This window comes from Sus scrofa, chromosome 13 (genome assembly GCF_000003025.6).
Source record: "Sus scrofa isolate TJ Tabasco breed Duroc chromosome 13, Sscrofa11.1, whole genome shotgun sequence".
Lineage (NCBI taxonomy): Eukaryota > Metazoa > Chordata > Mammalia > Artiodactyla > Suidae > Sus > Sus scrofa.
In genome coordinates, this window is record NC_010455.5 from 4,190,641 (window position 1) to 4,211,042 (window position 20,402).

At 45.7% G+C, this 20,402-nt stretch overlaps 2 protein-coding genes across 10 annotated transcripts in view; one reads left to right on the top strand and one right to left on the bottom strand.

Moving 5' to 3' along the window:
- The window catches only part of PLCL2 (phospholipase C like 2), a 209,345-nt gene extending 198,411 nt beyond the window's left edge, over window positions 1-10,934 (top strand). For both annotated transcript variants that reach the window (XM_021069677.1, XM_021069678.1), the window contains exon 7: window positions 10,079-10,934. In XM_021069677.1, the coding sequence (XP_020925336.1) occupies window positions 10,079-10,258 (180 nt within the window). In that variant the 3' untranslated portion in view covers window positions 10,259-10,934. The remainder of the gene's footprint in view (window positions 1-10,078) is intronic.
- The window catches only part of TBC1D5 (TBC1 domain family member 5), a 546,905-nt gene continuing 527,406 nt past the window's right edge, over window positions 904-20,402 (bottom strand). For 7 of the 8 annotated variants that reach the window (XM_021069681.1, XM_021069680.1, XM_021069682.1 and 4 more), the window contains 3 exons: window positions 16,683-16,762; window positions 15,753-15,887; window positions 904-13,409 (listed from right to left, as the gene is read on the bottom strand). In XM_021069681.1, coding sequence (XP_020925340.1) covers window positions 13,128-13,409; window positions 15,753-15,887; window positions 16,683-16,762 — 497 coding nt within the window. In that variant the 3' untranslated portion in view covers window positions 904-13,127. The remainder of the gene's footprint in view (window positions 13,410-15,752; window positions 15,888-16,682; window positions 16,763-20,402) is intronic. The other variant, XM_021069686.1, reaches the window with a different exon arrangement.

A 20,402-nucleotide genomic window follows, 5' to 3' on the forward strand; every position in this document is an offset into this window, starting at 1 on the left:
TGGGCACCTCAGGGCCTGGTGGGGGGCGTTTAGAACCAGCAGTCGAGCTCTCTTTCATTCTGTTTTCCACCCTTTCCTCACTTAACAGAAACTGGAAATCTAATTCTGCTTCTGTATTTAATCACAGGAAGGGTAAAGTGTCTGCAACCTTGGTGATATGCTGAGTGCACTGAAAATGTGGTCATTCTTCCACTCTGCTCACTTTAGTGTCACATGTAGCATGCGGGGCTCCACTCCTGTAGTTGGGCCGCTGGTTTAGTTTATCCACAAAGAAAACAAAACCAGAAAGTTGTGTGTATTTAAGGATAATGTACTGTGTAGACTCTGCCTTGGGCAAAGCTCTCAATCTCTCTAAATTATTTCCTCATCTATGAAGTGGGCATAGTGATCACAATTCTCTTGCAGAATTAGGAACTGTCCTGAGATAATCTTCGTAAAGTGCTTATTACAATGTCTTGCACATAGTTGTCACTCAATAAATGGTGACAGTTGTTCCCAGAAGGAATTGGTGGTATATGTTCTTATGTGCCTAACTTTGACATATCATAGGCTCTGTGGCATCACACTTTGGACTGTAATTAAATTGTTTGAATTTAAATCATGGCTATGAGAGATATAACATTAAATAGTTTTCAGAACAGTCTCACAGGAGGTTTATGCGTTCAGCCTGTGATCCTGAATACTCGTGATATACTGGATTGAGACATAGTTTCTACATGAGTCTTGCATCACCTAAAACAGTGACTGATCAGAGAATATTCATTAAAAAGTACTCTATTTGTGACCTTATACTATTAATATACCAGTTAAATAACATTGAAGAAACTGTAACTTCCTGTCAACCTGGCTTTGGCTTCTCAGTCATAAGATTGTAGTAAAGCTTTGCAAGTTTGATTCTCAGGCTTTTATTTTTTTTCTGTTGAAGTATAGTTGATTTATAATGTTCTGTTAATTTCTGATGTACAGCAAAGTGGCTCAGCTATACATATATTTACATTCTTTTCCATATTCTTTTCCATTAAGATTTATCACAGGCTATTGAATGTAGTTCCCCATGCTATACAGTAGGACTTTGTTCACCCATTCTGTATATAATAGTTTGCATCTGCTAATCCCAAACTCCCAGTCCACACCCCAACCCTTGGCGACCACAAGTCTGTTCTCTATGTCTCTGAGTCTATTCCTGTTTTATAGATAGGTTCATTTATATTGTATTTTAGATTCCAGTGTGTGATATCATATGGTATTTGTCTCCTTCTGACTTACTTCACTCAGTATGATAATCTCTAGGTCCATCCATGTTGTGTAAGTGGCATCATTCTTTTTTATGGCTGAGTAGTATTCCATTGTGTGTAAATGTACATCTTTATCTCGTCCTGTCGATTGACATTTAGGTTGCTTCCCATGTCTTGGGTACTGTTCAGGAGTTGACATATCTTTTTGAATTATAGTTTCGTCTGATTAGATGCCCAGGAGTGGGATTGCTGGATCATATGGCAGCTCTACTTTTAGTTTTTTAAGAAAACTTCATACTGTTCTCCATAGAGGCTGTACCTGATTCTTGGGTTTTGGTTGCAGAAAAATGCTTGGAAGAGATAGCAGAGGAACCCTAGACCTGCTTGTGTCACCTCAGAGTGGCACTGAGGGACCTGCAGCTTCTGGAGACTCAGGGTGATGGGAAAAATTAAGCCACATGCACATCAAGCTGCTGGGCAAGGCCAGAAGGGATGAATGTGAGGCCTGTTTGGGGTGACAGCCAGTCTTGGCCTGGGCCTGGTGCGCCCTGAGTCAGGGTCTGCATGGAGAAGCAGAGGAGTCAGTGCTAATGAATGCGAGTCTGTGTGCCTGACGCACAGTGAGGCCACACAAACTGAAAGGTCAAGTTTGGAGCAGAGGACGCTTTCTGAATGGAGATGGGTGGCTTGTGCCCCCAAAACCTGAACTCCCCTGAGGTTTTCAGCAAAGCATCTTTAAAGGCCAGGTGAGGGAAGGGTAAGTGATCAGCTTCTGCACAATTCTCTGACTGGGTGCCGTGACAGGGTAGTGTCACCAAGGTAACATTATCAATCTTTAGGCTCCAGGGGGCCTGAGGGCTGCTTGCTCATGGTCAGATAGTTAACATCTTCCGTTTGGTGGGGATTTTTCACATCTGTGAAACAACTCAGGAAGTGGGCATCAGATACTGTTCTCTGAGTACTTCAGGGAGGAGCTAAAGGAGAGGATATGGGGAAGGGCCTGTCCATTGCATCCCCCCCTTTCCTTTGATCCTCAATCTTGAGAACAAAAGGGGTGTTGGATAAGTAAAGGAGTCATGTTTCAGATAAGGAGGTTAATAGTAAACTTGACAGAGGAACCACAGGGTCCTCTCCAGCAGACACTGCTTTGAGAATGAGGCCGACACAACTCAGTTCTTGGCAATACAGGAGCGTGTTTGAAATCACACCCCCAATGGCCACCCAGTCTCACCTTGGATGTCTGACCACTTCTCTTCACTTTTGACTTTCATATTCATTTCTCACCTCAATGGCCAAAGCAGATGTCAGTGTTAATGATTTTAGTGCTTTTCTAGATATGAGGAGATGCAGGAATTGGGCTCATAAAATCTTCTCCTGAAAATATCTAACTATCTGAAGACCTGTTCTGTCATTTTTTCCCAGAGCACAGAGGGCCTCACTCCTGATGTCCACCCTGCACTCCCCACAGGGGGTGTTGGAGGTCAGTGGCCGCAGTGGCTTGTGACTTAATCCTCATACAAGGCAGATGGCAAGTGCCAGTTTTTAGTTGGCAGGCCTTCCTTATGGTCATAAGTGTGACATGGGTTGGGAAGCACTTCATGACCACTTTGCCCGTGGTGCTAGAAATGCTCTTCCTAAGTCAGGCAAGGATTTCCTTCATAGGCTCGTCAGTGTGCTAGTCACTAGACTAGGCTTTACTAACAGTAGTCAAAAGTCTCTGGGCACCTGTCTTACCAATCTGTTATGGTCCAGGAAAAACTCCCTCTTGTTGCTTCTTCACACATCTAGAATTGCAGTGTTAGTTATTGTTCTTGTATTATGACTATATATCTGGTCAACTATTTCAAGTTGCCTTGTCATCATTATTTTTTATCAGAGTTCAGTCACACATTTGATAGTATAAGAATTAATTCTGTAAAACAGGAAATATACATATAATATAGCTAGCAATATAAGTGAGGTCATAAATTGTTGCAAATATCTCCTGGTTTTGCCAGACTCTGGGAGGGGATGTGCTAATTTCTTCCTCCTTGCAGCCATTCACTGGTGGGCTGGGTCAAGATGTGTCTGTGAGCTGAACAAAAGGTATTTTAGTTTACCTTTCAAGCATAGGGCAGGGTTTCCTGAGATGGCCATTAGGTGTACTTTGAGCTACAGGCAACATCCCTTTAGTGATGAACTTATAGCAAAAGCAATGGAATATATAGGTTAAAGGAAGAGAAACAGATCTAATATTCAGTCAGATTTGTCACTGCTCCTACAGCTCTCCACTGACACTGTCCATTCCACAGTCTTGCAGGAAAGAGGCAGTGACCACTCTGGCTGCCCCTGTTGAACAGGGGCAGTGAGGGGTGATCATGGACTAGAACTGATCAGCTTTCAGCAGCGAATCTTCCTTAGAGTATTTAGTAAATAGTACAATTCCCTTTCTTTCTTTGTCGACATTTATTTGAACCTGATGAAGCCCCTTAGCACTTTTGTTGTCTAATTTGTAATTGGACTTGGGCTTTTGGTTCCACTTCCTGTACCTATCTGTTAACTTTAACTTTCCAACTCTACCATAATTACACTAGATTCGTGTGCTGTTCAGTTGAACAAGACTAAACAAGTGGGTTGACTCATCCTTCTCCATTTATACTGAAACTGCAATCTCAATACTTGTCTTCTTGAGCAACCGTAAGCCTTTTGAAGGCTCACAAACCTATTGCACTCTAGGCCTTTCGGGGAGTTGGGCCATTTTCTGACAACACTGGTGCTGCTTTAACCTAAGAGTGATGAATCCATGGCTTTCCTCCAGCTGACTTAACAGATGAAGGCCTGGTACCACATGTGGTCCTGGCCACCTTGCAGTCAGCTGATGTTCAGACCCTTTCCTCTCCAGGCTTTAAGGAAGACTCAGTCTCCAGGCCAGAAAGGATGTAAGGCTACTTCAGTTGGGTAGGCAGACTTGTTGGAGGCAAACTCATGAACAGAAGATAGTACAGTGCCCAGGGGTTTAACATAATTTGCAACAGCTAGATCTTTCAGAGCTTTTATAGATCCTCCTGCCTTGGCAGACATCTGGAATGGCCTACCATACAGTATCTCAAAGGGGCTTGCTTAATTTAAGCCAGCTTCTGGGAGCCATTCTGATCTGAAGCAGTGCAACTGGCCAGGCCTTATCTCAAGGTAAATTGGTCTCTCGACATATTTTAGCAAAGCTGTTTCCAGTATGTATAATCCCTAGTGCAGGTAAGGGGCATCTGATATTTATCCAAAGGTAGACTGCTGGGGTGAGTGAGCCTCCGAAACTTAAGTGTCCTTCTTAATAATTCAGTTAAACTTTACGGTTATGTAGCATGATAACAAGGAACTGTCTGGGAGGTGAGTGTTAGACAGTAAAGACAAACCTCAATTAACAGCATCAGAATTTGATATCCACTGAAACATAACCTCTTTCTAAACTTATCCTCATTTTAAATCAAATACAGTCAAATTAAGATTGGTTTGCAGATGAGTCTGGTTAACTGATCATGTTGATTTCTTTAAATTGGCCGTGTTAGAATTTTTCATAAGGAGTCTCAGACTGAAATTTTAAAAGGCGTCTCAGGGCCAGGAAAGGGCCATGCCAAGTGCTTGTCACAGATTTTTTGCCTTACAGGTTTAGGTGAATTTCTTGTTTTTTGAGATCCCCAGAATACCTCGAGGTTTTTGCACCTGTTAGGAAGTGTCCTTCCTAAGTTACCTGATAAAGCTGCTGAGAATTTAAGAGTTTCCAGTCTCTGGAGGGATCAAGTAGAGAGAAAAGATAAATGTTTCAGTTGTGTTTATAAAGGTATACTTTTGCTATAAACATAATTAACTTAAGGGGAAAGGTATCCTTATATCTGGAAAAACACAGATGAAAAGCCAGACAAAACCAAGAAATATTTCAGACAAAACCAAGAAATCATGACTATATTCATTTTACTCAATCCTTTATAATAATCCTTTTTACTAAAATTTTATGAAATCAGAGTTTTCATTAGACTTTTAAAATATCTTACCTAGTTTGCATTATGATTTAAAAGTCATAAAAACCCTCTACTTCTCAAAAAGCCCTTTCTATGACTCTTCCTGAAGATGAAGCAGTTTAGCAAAGCATCAGCTTAACTATCTGTGAATGATAAAGGACTTAGGGAGGCAAGGCCAGAGCTCTGGTTATAATGTTTTTTGACAGGCTTAACCAAGTTGTTGTGATATACAAGATAATTTTAAGATAACTAAGATGATAACTAAAATTTTAACATTAGGAGTTCCCGTCGTGGCGCAGTGGTTAACGAATCCGACCAGGAACCATGAGGTTGCGGGTTCGGTCCCTGCCCTTGCTCAGTGGGTTAACGATGCGGCGTTGCCGTGAGCTGTGGTGTAGGTGGCAGACGCGGCTCGGATCCCACGTTGCTGTGGCTCTGGCGTAGGCTGGTGGCTACAGCTCCGATTCGACCCCTAGCCTGGGAACCTCCATATGCCGCGGGAACGGCCCAAGAAATAGCAACAACAACAACAACAAAAGACAAAAAAAAAAAAAAAAAAAATTAACATTATACCAGGACATAGCCCAATTTCAGAAATTTATATTATTTCTAGAATGTCTGTATTAATAACACTTATCCATATCATATAAAGAGGATTATCACTCACTGGACATTGTTTCCTGTGTAATTTAGCATACCAACCAATCCTAGTTAATTTAATAGTTTTCTCTGAGATGCCTCAAGGATTCTCTAAAGCATCCCAAAGTTAGCTGGAGGTCAAAAGAACTTTAAATAAAATCTTTTTGGGGGAAATTTGTCAAAAAATTTCAAAACACTTGGTCAAATAAGATCATAGGTCACTGTGAGACAAAAGTGAAACGAGATCTCAAAAGTGAATACAGATCACTTAAAGGCACAGAAACTCACACAATCTGTTAGCAAAGGTAGCATCCCAGAAAAATGTCCTCTTTAACAGTAAGAAAAACAGAGCTAGTCTTAAACCAGCTTACTTTTAGTAATAAAGTTCACACTAAATTTAGTCTAAACTCAGCCATCCTGACCATGCACAAAGCTCCTGTCTCAGAGTTCCTTTTCTATAAACATTCACTTTCTGTATCAATATTCTTTTGCCCCTTAATTCTCCCATCTAGAAACAACTATAAGAAACGTCTATCATTTAACTTAATTTAGTATAACTCTAAATTTCACATTACCAAATATCTGGAGAGACCATTCACATCTCAAAGGCATAGGAAGAGAAATGTACATTCATTTTTCTTTGTTTGTTTTGCTTTTTAGGGCTGCACCTACAGCATATGGAAGTTCCCAGGCTAGGGATCTAATCAAAGCTACAGCTGCCAGCCTATGCCAGAGGCACAGCAATGCCAGATCCAAGTCATGTCTGCAACCTGTACCACAGCTCACACCGGATCCTTTAACCCACTGAGCAAGGCCAGAGATCAAACCTACAACCTCATGGTTCCTAGTTCCTAGTTTCCTCTATGCCACGACAAGAACTCCTACATTCTTCCTCTTAACTGCTTATATAAAACCCAGCCATCTTGGCTATTTTCAGGGAACTTTCCCTCCCTAGTTTCCAAATACCCACTTCTATTTAAACAAATGACATCAATAGACAATAATACATATCAGTCTCTCACATTCACATGCCTCACTTGGAGCATAATCAGAACGTGAGAGAACAGGATTTGGACTCAGATAGCGAGACACTCACTCACATAGATACACACACATTCTCCCAAGATAAAACCAATTGCAAAATATCCACTTTGATATAATAGCAGAGCCATTAGGGGCCATTGTTCACCAGGTATGAAGAAGTATTGAGGCCATAAAATGCTACAATAAAAACATTATTTTTTTCACTTATGGGAGCATAGCTAAAGATCTCCCAGTTTTGCAAAAATAGCACAGGGGAGTCTAAGATGGAACAGAGTTCTGATCGTTCATACTTAATTAGTCACAGCTGGTGTTATCAAATATCAAGCAAACAATTCAGATCAGTCTCTCATGGTCACAGGTTCCCAAGCCCCTAAAAGGGAGATTCCCAACCAAGGTCCCATCAGAGAGGAAGCTGAAAGAACGACAAAGGCTAGTCCAAAGGGGGACATCTCAACCAGTGCATCGCCACAGGTGCAACCAATGCAGTAGGGAAGGATACCCTGCTGTTGTCACACTTGAGTCCCCTCACCAAAGAGATCTCAACTGGCCAAAGCAAGTACTGACCCACATAGAAACAACAAGTATATGGCCCCACAAACAAAGGATCAGAGGAGGTGTAATCCAAAATTCCATTTCCAGATGGAAGCCTTGAGAGCAGCCAGGGTCTTGAAAGAGAATGGGGCACCCCAGAATGATATACACAGAAACACCACAAACAGGCTACAGTCATAGACAGAAAATCAGAGGAGGTGTTGTCCAGAATTCGACTTCCATTCCCAGACAGAGGCCCCTAAACAGACTGGCTCAGCTCTTGAAGAACAGATGCAGAGTGGCTCACTCCCCACAAGGGAAGCAGCCCAAAAAGAGTGGAGAGAATTTCCAGCCTGCGCAAGCCGGAATGACTCACCACCAAGTTACACCAAATGTGGACTATGGCTCTGGACTTTTCTAGGCTCCAAATAGCCTCATGCCTCGGGGCAGACAGCACCTGTCAGAGGCAGTCCCTCCCAGTTCCCTGGAACAAAATGAGTCCAGCAGCTGCTGAGACTCAGGGAAGGGGCTGCCTCTAGCTGGGTTGAGTGGCTTCAGGCAGACTCCTAGCTGGCTTGCCAAAACTGTTACTGACTGCAAGTCCGTATGCCCAATGCACAGTGAGGCCAGACAAACCAAAAGGTCAGGTTTGGAGCAGAGGAAGATGTATTGCAAAGAGATGGGTGGCTCGTGCCCCCAAACCCCAAACTCCCGTAAGGGTTTCAGCAAAGCCTTTTTAGAGGCCATGTGAGGGAAGTGGGGTGTCACGGAGTATGTGATCGGCTCATGCACAATTCTCTGACTAGTCAGACAACTCAGGAAATGTTCATCAGATAAAGTTATCTGAGTACCTCAGGGAGGAACTAAAGCAGAGGATGTGAGGGAAGGGCCTGTTATAGTGTCATGCTCGATTATATTAGTGAAGGCACCTAAAATCGGTTGTTCCTCCGTGTTCCCGAGGGGACAGCAAACCAAGCGGCAGGAGGCAGCCCAGCTCCCCATCATCCAGGTGAAGCCTGCTGGACTGGGGACTTGGGCCCCAGAACAACCCAGGAATCCTTGTGGGCCCCAGACATGCTGAGGTCCAACCAGACACTCGTGACTTAGATTCCTATTTGCATGAAAACAAAAACATCTGATGCTTTTGGGCTTCTGTCAGACTCCCCAAGTGGTATGTGTCCTCTTCTTTCTCTTTTCTCCACTGTGTGTAACTAGGAAGAAAGGTGTCCACAGGCCCCTGGGGACAGCAGGTGGCCGCTGATCTCTGGCTTTCAACCACATGGCCACTGCACAGTCGTGGCTGAGGGCGGCAGAGTCCCTGTGGCCACACTGATCACTCACTTCAGAAGGAAGGCGACTGTTTTTCTCTAAGAGATAGTTTAAGAAAAGCTTGGAAAAAATGAACAAATCTAGAACCCTTATTGTTTTAGCTAAATAAGAGAAATGGAATTGTGATTGTTAATTTTGGACTCACAAACTGCATAGCACTAACAGAGGTGCCTTGAAATATAAATATTAAAAATATTTTAATATATTAAAAACTAGAACATCTTTTGTGGTCAGACAGAAAGTCTGGTCATCTGCCAGTGGTCCTTCCTTTCTGGCTGTCCCCTCTCCAGGTGAGCCGTGGGCAGAGGCGCCGGGAGGAAGAAAATCATGCTGGACTCTCGGCAGGAGCCCTGCCCTCAGCTGTAGCTTTAAAAGTTATTTTAGGAATCTACGTAAGAACCTTAAAGTATTTTGACCTGTAAGGTTGTTTTAAATCTTTCAAGACGAAAACCAAGTAGAGTAAGTGACACAATTTGAAGTGGAATGTGTGAAACCAGAGCGGGTTTGAGTCTCTCAGCGAACACATTGCAAAGCCAGTTTAGTAGGCGTCTCCCAAACCAGGCACCCTGGGAGGTAGGTGGGTGGCAGCGTTTTCCATAGCCTCTGTTCTTCTGAGGGGATGGGACAGGAACGCTGCCAGGAACACCCTCCCTTCTCTCGGATTTGCTCTTTCCTCAACTGGGTGTCCTAACTCTAGGACGTGGCAGGCATGTGGATGTGGTTGCACAGAGCAAAGTAAAAGTGATGGGGGTAAAGTCTGGCCACTCGTTGGCCTTGGGATCACGGCCTGTAAGGTTCCTTTGAGTCTCCTCTGGAGGATGGCCCAAGGCCTAGTCTGTTCAAGGTGCCGTGGTGACTGGTCTGAACACAAGAAACGCAGGATTTACCAGATAAAGAACTCCGGTATGACTACCTTAATTATCCTAGACCATCTGCAGAGTTTTGCTTTCACATACCCTGTCATCCTGTGGTAGACCTACATATACTGACATGGAAATATTGCCAAGACATAACTTCTGATGAAAAAAAACAAGGCAACAGAAGAATAGTCTCCTTGATTCCATATGTGTAAAAATAAAGTACCCAGAAAATGGAAAGAACTGAAAAGGTAGCACACTCTTGGAGTCTGGTATTGCGGACTGGTAAAACAAACTTGTTTTGTTGTTGTTAAAACTGACCTATTTGGATGCAGTGCTGATAATAAATAGATACGCCCTCTCATGGAATGGAAATATTTCTATGTCAATGGAAGACCTCTGTTGTCAAATTGTAATCAATCACACTATTTAACTGCATGTTTTATCACAGGGACAAGCGGATCTCTTGAAGTATGCCAAGAATGAGACTGTGGAGAACCTGAAGCAGATCCACTACGCGGCTGTTTCCTGTGGGCTCAATAAACCGGGCACAGAAAATGCCGACATTCAGAAGCCACGCCGGAGCCTCGAAGTCATACCTGAAAAAGCAAATGATGAAACTGGAGAATGAGGGAGCTCTCTAGAGATCATTATGGAGTTTATAACTCCAGGACCAACTGCAGTCAGATGGGACATTTGCTTTGCACTCACTAATGAAAATAATATTGGAGATTTTAAAGCACAACTGGAATAGCTATTGCAGTCTCTTAAAACTGTGAATGTATGTAGCAACCCTGCGTGTGGAGGCAAATAAACTCTTTAACAAGAAACTATATTCCTGGCCCAAATATGCTATATTTGTATACAAAAGCATCATAACTCGGTTCCAGTGTGAACAACAGAGTAGTCACTCTAGTTCCATTGAGAAACAGACGACATTTTCCTGTTTGAAAACAATGTCTTAAAGATGGATTGTACTGTTTAATTAGTATTTATTGGGGAAAATCTAATCTACAACTTTTACTTATGTATGATCACTGGGGTCTCTAGGGCATAGATGATTGGGGGGGGGGGCGTGCCTGCTGAGCCATGGTTACTGAGGAGACTGTAAGTAGCCAGACTCCCTGAACTTAGAGAGCGGTTGGGTTCAAGGGCGCTGTGGCTGGACAGAGGATTCCCAGCTGGAAACACCAGCTAGCGTGTAGACAATGTAAAGGCAATCAACCTGGAAGCAACACACTGTACATAATTTTGCATTGTATGAAGTAGTGTTCACATTAAAAAGATGTTTTATGATATTTCTCCAATAGCAGTGTGTGCATTTAATTGAAGGTTTAACGTTGAAAATTTCCAGTCCAAGATATTCTACTCTTAAGAAGAGCCAGTTACTTGGTGGACCCCTTTGTCAAAAGTAAGTTGCTTGCCTGGCTTGCTATTTTGCTTTTGGTACATACAGTGGCCACGACTTTACCCAGTGGCAGCTGTTGTTTGTAAATCAACCAACACTGCTTCCCCCTTCTCAGCGTCGTCGGTTCCTGCCGAAGCAAAGTGAGCCTTCAGGTAGTGCAGACAGTGAGCCGGCAGCAGGTGGAGGGGCTGGAGCGGGTGCAGCTCTCCTCCGGCCAGCTGAATCTTTCCTCCAAAACTTTCTTTTCCAAATCGGTGAAACGTCATATGATTTTTGATACTGGACACTGCAGTCTATTTCTTCTCCCAAACCAAATTGCTCTCAAATTTTGGAAGAGTAAAGGCTTCCTAGATCTTCACTAACTGTTTTCTTATTTGTCCATTTTCCTGTCAGTGATTCAGGTAAGTCAACCAGTTAACTATGATGGCATCTATGACTTGGTGACTCATTATTAGATGCTCAGGCTAATATATTGAATTTACTTCTGCCAAGACCCTGAAAGCTCCTTTTAAAACACAACTCCTTTGCCTAGTTCTTGTCATTTGTTTGCTGATAATGTACTTTAATCAAGGTGCGCATCTCCACTGGTCTTTGCTCAGTGTCATTCTGTTTAGAAAATTAAACCTCTGTTGTTTGAATGATAGTGCAGTTTCCTGCTGCCAGCAGCCAGCAGCCAGCAGGGAGCTTAGTTAGGCTCTTAGCTCATTTCAGAACTCTACGTGGGAAAAAAAAAAAAAAAAGAAAATAGTAAAGAATTAAAAGTAGATTTATAGTCTGAGAAATAAAATAATGTGTAAGATTACTGTTAGCAATCCTTGAACTTCACTGGCAAGTAAACAGCAATATTCAATTTAAAGTGAAAATCCAGAAATCATAAAAAAATAACAAAATATGAAACTGAAAAAAAAGGCTACATTTATAGTAACGGCAGGCACTCATCATCTAACCTGTGACTTAGACGCTGAGAGCAAGGCACATGTCATCTGCTGTGGTTCATACAGGCTGTTAAAATCAGCAAACTTTCGAGCTGAAGGGGTCTGTGGTTCTGTCTGAGGCATCCTCTCCCAGACGCAGAGTCCCAGACAAAAGCGATAAAATGCATTGCCTGAGGTCTTCGGGGGCAGGTGGGTGGCGAGTGACCAGCCCAGGGTTTGCTCCACCTTTCCTCTAAAGAGGTCAGCCTTCTTTTGACCCCTTTCTTCAAAGAGATAAGCCAAGCGATGGAAAAGAACAGCATGCTTGCTGGGGAGTTGTCCCAAAGTCGCAAGGTTTCTCCTGCTAGTCTAGATCCTCTTCTGTGCGAGCTCCGCCATCCTGTCACACCAGAGTCAGGGTGTACATTCACGGCTAATACATGGCTAAATGACCTTCTCTTCTGGCTTCGAAGATTCTAAAGGGTGAAATACAACTGTTTAAGGAGGGGCAGGGATGGCCAGAGTTGATCTGGTTTGAGGAAATGTATTCTTTAGTAAATGAAAAAAAAAAAAATCTGAACCATGTTACACCTAAATAGAATTCCTAAGTTTAGACCCTGTTTCTAAAGAGCATTTCAGTTTTCTGTGAGGCTTGTTTCAGTCCTGGAAACCGCAAGTTCCCGTCCATTCTGTTGCTCCTGGCAGTGCTGTGTGGCTTCCCAAGGGAGAAATAATGAAATAGGGTGAGATCGAGATGTCCAGAGAGAATGGTTTTTGGTATCAGTCAGTTTTCCTATGCCTGATGCTCTGAGAGAGGGAAGATGTGAAACCCTCTTCCTTCTTCTTGATGCACCTGTCAGAGTGGCCACACCTTCTCAGTTGGGGAGGAGAGACAGAGGGAAAGAGATTCTAGCTGTGATTGGTCTTTTTTGACCATGAGTGTGACGCTGGGTCTTTACCCAGCGTCACCTCAGGGCAGCGGCGGGGGGTGCAGGGGTCGAGGTGAGCTACTGGGGCGGGGACAAGCTGTCTGCTTTTGAGGCAAGGTCCCACCGTGCTTGACGTCCCCCTGCTTCTCTCTGCACCTTCCGAGGGCTGCCCCAAGGCCACGTGCACGCTGGGAAGAGGCTGGGTTTCAGAGGCGTCTCCTCGGGGCTGCGGGGGTGGCCAGGCGGCGGTCAGAGGTCCAGGGGGCTCACAATGGTGAAGCCCGAGTCCTTGCTGTGGCCGCTGCTGTCGTCATCGGGGCTGGAACTGGGGTTGCTGGAGGGGGCCGAAGCCGGACCAGTCAGCGGGTCTGAGAAAACCAGGGCGGGGCGGGCCAAGCTCCTGAGGAGCCGTAGGGGCTGCGCTTGGCCGGGTGCGGGCGCCCTGGTGCTGCCCCCGTCGTCATCCTTGGAGACGAGGATGAAGTCGTCCGGGCCACCTCTCTCTGTGCGCCCCTGCGCTGCTGAAGGGGTCTGCGCAGGAGGCAGAGCACAGGGGAGAGGGAAGAAATCGGTTGAAAAGTGGGACTGGGTGAGGTCCCTGCGGGCTGGGGTGCCCCCCCCCCACTATCATCCCTAGTAGGGAGCCCGACCCTGCAGGAACAAGGGCCTATCACACTGCACCCACCATTCCCCACCCCAGCTCACGGGTTGCTCCTCTGGAGGCTACACTGGTTCAGTGGGGGCAGTGGGGGCAACAGGCAGATTCCTACAAACAAGATTCACATACAGGCACCACTGTGTCTAAAACAGGTGAATAACAAGGATCTACTGTAGGGCACAGGGAAATCTACTCAATACTCTGTAATAACCTACCCGGGAAAGGAACCTGAAAAAGAATAGATATATATGTGCATAACCCATTTACTCTGCTGTACACCTGAAACACAATATTATAGACAACTATACTCCAATTTAAAAAGTAAAAAGCATGAAAACTAGGAATGACAGTTATAAAGTATAACCAAGAAGGTTCAAATTTACCACATTTGCCAGCTTTTTTGAAAGGTCTTTTTCTGTAGTATTTTTACAGCTTAAAAAAACAGCTTGCTAAATTTTAAAATCAAATTGTCAATTAAAAATGGTTTGGGGAGTTCTCGTCGTGGCGCAGTGGTTAACGAACCCGACTAGGAACCATGAGGTTGTGGGTTCGGTCCCTGCCCTTGCTCAGTGGGTTAAGGATCCGGCGTTGCCGTGAGCTGTGGTGTAGGTTGCAGACGTGGCTCAGATCCCGCGTTGCTGTGGCTCTGGCGTAGGCCGGTGGCTACAGCTCCAATTCGACCCCTAGCCTGGGAACCTCCATATGCTGCGGGAGCGGCCCAAGAAATAGCAACAACAACAACAACAACAACAACAACAAAAAAGACAAAAGACAAAAAAAAAAAAAATGGTTTGGGGGTGAACCTGGGCACAATACTATATGAATAAATGATTACTGAAAATCAAACATTTATGCATGGACGGGGAATTTGGAGGAACTAATCTAAACAGGCAGTATTAATGTTACATTCACATGGTTTTAAAAATGCAGACTCAAAATGCTCTCTGAAGACTTCCTTTTAGAGCTGGATGGAAATAACCACACAGGGTTCTCCTGGAAAAGTACTCTTAACACTGAAAAAGTCTGATTCTAAAATGTCATTTTACTTTGTTAAAATACATAAAGAAATAATTTACAAGCATTTGGATGCTAGTTTTTGAGTAACTTAGATGAAATGTTACTAATGTGCATTTTGCAATCCATTTAAGAAGAATATTATTAGAAACGTTTAGTCCCATCAGCTAACATACAGGGAGGCAGCGTGGTGGAGCTGGAACGTGGTTGGATTGGGACAGGAATTCTGAAAACAATGCCTGGTGAGCCTGTTCCTACTACTGAAATGAACAGGGATATTCCCTTGTGGGTTGGGGATCTGGTGTTGCTGTAGCTGTAATGCAGGTTGTGACTGTGGCATGGGTTTAATCCCTGGGCCAGGAATTTCCACAGGCTGTGAGTGTGGGGAAGAGAAAAAAAAAAAAAAAAAAAAAAAAAAAGCAAAGCAGGGATTTCTTAGACCCCTTCTAACTGGAAAATTCTGTAATTCTACTTTAGAATAAATTACGCAACACTGACACCTGAGAGCTCAAGTTGGTAAACCACAGCTCAGGGGCCAAATCTGGCCTATGGTTCATTTTTATGTGGCTGTCAAGCTGAGAATGGCTTATGTATTTTTAAAGGTGTTTTAAGAATAAACAAACACACCAAACACAAAAACAGATATGTGACAGAGACCCTATGTGGCCCGAAAATCCTAAAATACTTATTCTCTGGCTCTTTACAGAAAAAAAATCTGCTGACCTATTTGCCTTTGAGGATGGACATTGAGAAGTCCTTCCCCATGAGGCAAAAAAAGGTACTAGCAAGTGAAACATACTCAAGACACCATTAGGAAAGCATGGATGGTACTTCTTGTGCTAAAGCAGAATGGAGGCCTCAGCTGGAGGCAACTGACCAATAACTGAGGCAGAGATCTGGCCTTCTAATGCTGCACAATGGGACTGGCAGGAAGTCTGGCACAGAGCTGCTGCATACAGGTGTGTAGGTTGTGTACTGCACAACTCCAGAAGACACTAGCCTAATTATCTGGAATGGCATCACCCAGGGCACTGGAGGACACAACCTGCATAGGTACACACAGTACCGCTGGCTTAGGGTCAGTTGTATTTTATAGTTGAACTTCACTCATGGTCATGTGAAAAAACTGGTGGGGTTTTATTATTCATATTTGAATGTGCCCCTGTCAAGCTAAGGTCCAGTGTTCATCAGAGCTCCTGTACCTGCTTGGTGGCCCCAGGCACATGGCCCTGGCCACTGGAGCAGTAGTGGTCATCGGAGATGGTGATCTGCTCATTCTCCTCGGCCTCCAGCTGGCTTTGGTTGAAACGCAGGGAACCTTTTAGAATGTCTTTGATCTATTTTAAAAGAAGAAGAAAGTACATGAGAGTGATGAATGAGTTTGTTTTGAAATGTCAGCTAACCCTCTAATACCTCTGAACAAGACTGCTCACTGACATTCTTTCATAGTGAGGATATGAATAGGTTATCTTCAGAAAGAAATAACAGCAAAAATTCAACCCTATCAAAACCACTGACATATGAATGACCAAGGAAAATTTCACATTCTGAATGGCCAGGTTCTCACAGGGTCAGATATGGTATCACATTCTGGATGGTTATCCTAAAGCGGGAAGCACGTGTGCCCACACATCCAGCCCCATGGAACAGTCCTTGGCGCTTGAGCAAGTCCACCCCAGCGGTAATAACATGGGCCGACAGCAAATGCCCTGAACTCTCTTCATTGGCCTTTTTCTGTTCCATTTGGTCCTTCGAGGGTTGAATAGGCAAGTGTGGCCCTCGAGGGGCTGAGGCCTGCTGTAGGTGGTGATTATTTATGCTCTGAGTGCCCGGGATGTTTGTATGTTTACTTATGAATGCCTGGACTTAAGCTGGACGACACACATCAGCTTCGATGAAGAGCAAAGAGAACGGGTTTGCTAAGGGGCAATGGTGGGATGTAGAAAACAGTTTGGTCTGCAAGCGGGTCAGACATAATGGCTGGAAGGACCAAGGGGCATAAGGAGGTGGACAGTCAGGAGGGGCTCTGCCTGGAGGGAATGTGGGGCCACGGTACCTGTGCCCTGGGGGCCCTCCCCAGCAGGCACTAAAACGGTGGCCTGTGGGATGCAAGGTCAGATCAATGGACATACCTGCTTTAATCCTGCCAGGGAAACCAGAATTTGATCTTCTTTTTCTAAATTTTCTTGTAATATCACATCTTGAATATTTACTGAAAATAGAAGAATGACATTTTGTAACTAATGCTCTGAGTACAACTTATCTGCTGCCACACCATAACGTCAGACATGCTTAGGAATTTTTCTGCCAAATTTCACAGCAACCCTTCCCAAGGATGCCCTGCCAAACTGCAGATGGCACAGGTGCCGAGTGGAACAGAGACGACCCTGAGCCTGGTACTTAGTCTTCCCTCAAGGTGGCACAAATGCGTTCTCTGAGTGACAGATGCATCTTACTTGGGGCACCCCTCCCTGACCTATGATGTGGTGAACAGCAGGGAGCATTCAGCCAACATCTGGGAGGAAGTGTTCCCGCTGGGCTTCACTCCTATACTTCTCAGGGTTTGATGGTGTCATCCCTCTCTCTAAAGACCAAGTCCTCCCATCTTTAAGAACTGAAACAGTAAAGCATGTTGTCAATTCAACATCTTGGTAAAAATAAAAGGACAAACTCATGGCACTACGGTTGTCATCCGACAACAAGGCCTGTGGAGTCTGCAGGACTTTAGCCAGGGTCTTCGCAGGAGCTGTTTCTTTGCGTCCACAGGCGAGGCCTTCATCCAGTCCTGATTGGAGGGATCAGCCCTGCCAGCTCTGACCACCAGGCTCAACATCTCGCTGAGCTGCCCACCGACAGCTTCAATGAGCAGGGGACCTGGGGCTTCCCTCCCGCCCTACCCCCCAGGGAGGCACCAGGCCCTCCTGGTGACTGTGGCTTCTGAGATGGGGACTCTCAGGGAAGTGCTTGAGGTGTGGAAGCCCTCTCCCTGAGACGACAGAGGGGGCAGTGTTGGGGGAGGAGGGACAACTAAAACTCAAAGATACCATATGAGCACCCAATTGAGAAGCAGCCTCATTCTCCATTAACATCTGATTCCTGATTTCCTGAGGCCTTAGCAATACCCTATTTATGAGACCTCGCGCCGAGTTCTCAGGTCTTCACTCAACCGAGTGGTCCCAGTCTCTGCTCAGGCTCTTCCGCTCCATGCCTGTCCCTACAGAGCGCAGGCGATGGGAGAGGCAGGGCCAGCACCCAGCCCGGCCCAGGGCCTGGAGGATCTGTGCCCAGAGTCCTGCTGACTGCTGCCCTCAGGTCCACTCCTGCTCCCCTGCGGTCTCCTCCGAGCAGCCTTGCACCAGTGGCCCCAGCCATTCTCTGGTCTCCCAGCAACAGTTCTGCTGCATTGACGATAAGCACTGTTACATCTGATGTTAGCACAGGCATCGCTGGCTTATTTGCTCAATCGCCCCCAGGAGGGTCTTGTGCAGGGCTATGCCCCCAGCCCTTAGCAGAACGGCTGGTGCATTTCAGGTGCGCCACAAACACTGACTGAACAAACATGGAAAAACACCATTGGAAGTTGCACCTCAAAACACTGCCATTCTAAATATTTCCAAAAAATATTTCCAGCAAGGGGCTAGGCAAAGACTGGTACTATCAACATGAGTCCGGCCCAACAGTTGCTCAGAATCTTACACTAAATACATCTATAGACCAAGGTGACAAAGTCCTCTGACAGACTGCAGCAGAAAAACAGCAGCTTTAATTTATTCGGAAGACGTGACTGGAGTTTCTGGCTAATAGAAAAGCCCGCTTGAAAACAAGCAAGCAAGATGAATGGGGATGGAATAATAGATATAATTAGAGAGCGAATGTTTTTGGTTTCCTTAAAAGCCTGTAACAATTTGTTCTCTCTCAATAAAAAAACACAAAATCCACCCAACGAGACATTAAGACAAACAACTGCAGAAAATTGACAAGAAACAGTTCTGTGGGTCTTTTGGAGGACTGAAAAGGTTGCCTGGGATTTTGTGACTGCTTGGCTTTGAAGGCAGAGCTCTGAGTGCAGGGTTGCCTGGGCAGTTTGGAAGGGCAGTGGTTCTGCACCCCTCCCCACCGCCCGCTCCCCCGAGCTGCTAGGGGGGCAGACTTCCTGGCTCCAGGGCCCTGAGGGGAAGTTCAGCCAGGGGGTGCAGGAGTACCAGGACTCGTGGAGGAAGCAGAGGGTTCTCAGGTCCAAGAAAGTAATGGAGGGAAGCCCCGGAGGTCAGACCCAGCAGATCAGAAGGGCCGGGAAAAGGGGCAATCTGCAGAAACCAAATGGGATATGGATATCCTGCTGCCCCTTTGATAGTCTAGCCAAAGGGCTTGGCCAAAGTGCCCGGTTCCTGCCCCCAGGGTAGTGGTGGGACCCATGGTCACCAGCAGTAAAGACCAAAAGCCTTTAGGGTCGTTGGCTACAGACTGACAGGGCAGTCCGTGGCTTCAGTGAGGAAAGAGGCCCAGAAATACTCAGGGACAGAGCCTTCCTTAGAGGCTAGCGAGGGCACTCAGAGGCCCTTCCTCAAATAACAGAGAGACAGACACGTGACGCCATGCTGGCAGGGAGAAGAAGCAAAGTGGGGACACTAACTGGAGGCCTTGGCCCAGATAAGATGGGTAACCTGGAAGAGATGGAGTTGCCTTTACCTGGCAAGTTTAGGCCTCACACTGCCATTGGTGGGAATGGAACTTCAGAGCAAGAAGCTTCACTTCTGCACACCTGAGTTTGGGTACGGAGAGTTACTCTCCCACTGCAGACCTGAGACTGTACTAAACCATACTGGCTGTGTTGGCCGAAAGCGCCGTGAACCAAGAAGCCCTTGCCACCCTCTCTTGGATGCCCTGCTTTGCTGGGAGCCTCCCAGAAGTCTGTGTGCGCAAGCGTGGTGGGGGTGCTACTTCGGGGAGGCTAGGAAGGGAGCAGTGGGGGGCACAGGGCAGCAGTGCATTGGGAAGAGGGAACAAGAGACGCCTCTTGTTCTTCAGGATTAAGTGGGAATACCGCTCCCTGTTTCTAAAGGCCGCTCCCCTCTGCACTCTCTGTTGCTGAGACCATGGCAGCCACAGCCTAGATCTTCCCGGCAGGCCTAAAGAGGTGGTGGAGCTGCTGGCAGGAACCCCAACTCCACCCACCACCCCCTCCTCACCAACACGTCCCGGATTTTGCTGTGTGTCCTCCCTGGCACCGAGGGTGGCCACGTGACACCGCTGTGGCCAAAGAGCGGTAAGGGAAGTGCCTGGAGGGAACTTCTGGGAAGCTGACTCAGTCTGTGCCTTCTGGGCCTTCACTCTCCCCACCTGTGCTGCCTGAAAGGCTGGTGGAGCCCCTGGGCCCCCTTACAAGCATGTAAATGAGGCTCAGGGCCAAGGGCACTGGGCAGCACACCTGCTCACAGGTGTGTCTATTCTACTTGTGTCTATTCTACTCTTTTGGGGGTTTTGTGTGGCTAGCAGCTGTATGAGTTTCAAACTAGGTGGTTTAAAACAATAGAATTTATTCTCGCTCTGGAGGTGCTAAGTCAAAGCCAAGGTGTTGGTGGGGCCACACTTCCTGCAGCTTCTAGGGAAGTGTTCTTTTCTGCCTCCTCTGGCTTCTTCTCAACTTCATGACATCTGTCAAGACCCTATTTCCAAATAAGGTCACATTCACAGATTCTGGGTGAACATGAACGGTGTGTGTGGGGGGTGCCCACTATTCAGCCCAGCAGAGCAGCCAGATTGCCCACCTATTACACAGGATGAAAAGCATAGCTCCCTCTAACACAAGGGGATCAAGGCCAAGGACACACCCAGAAGGGCAAGAGCCCAGA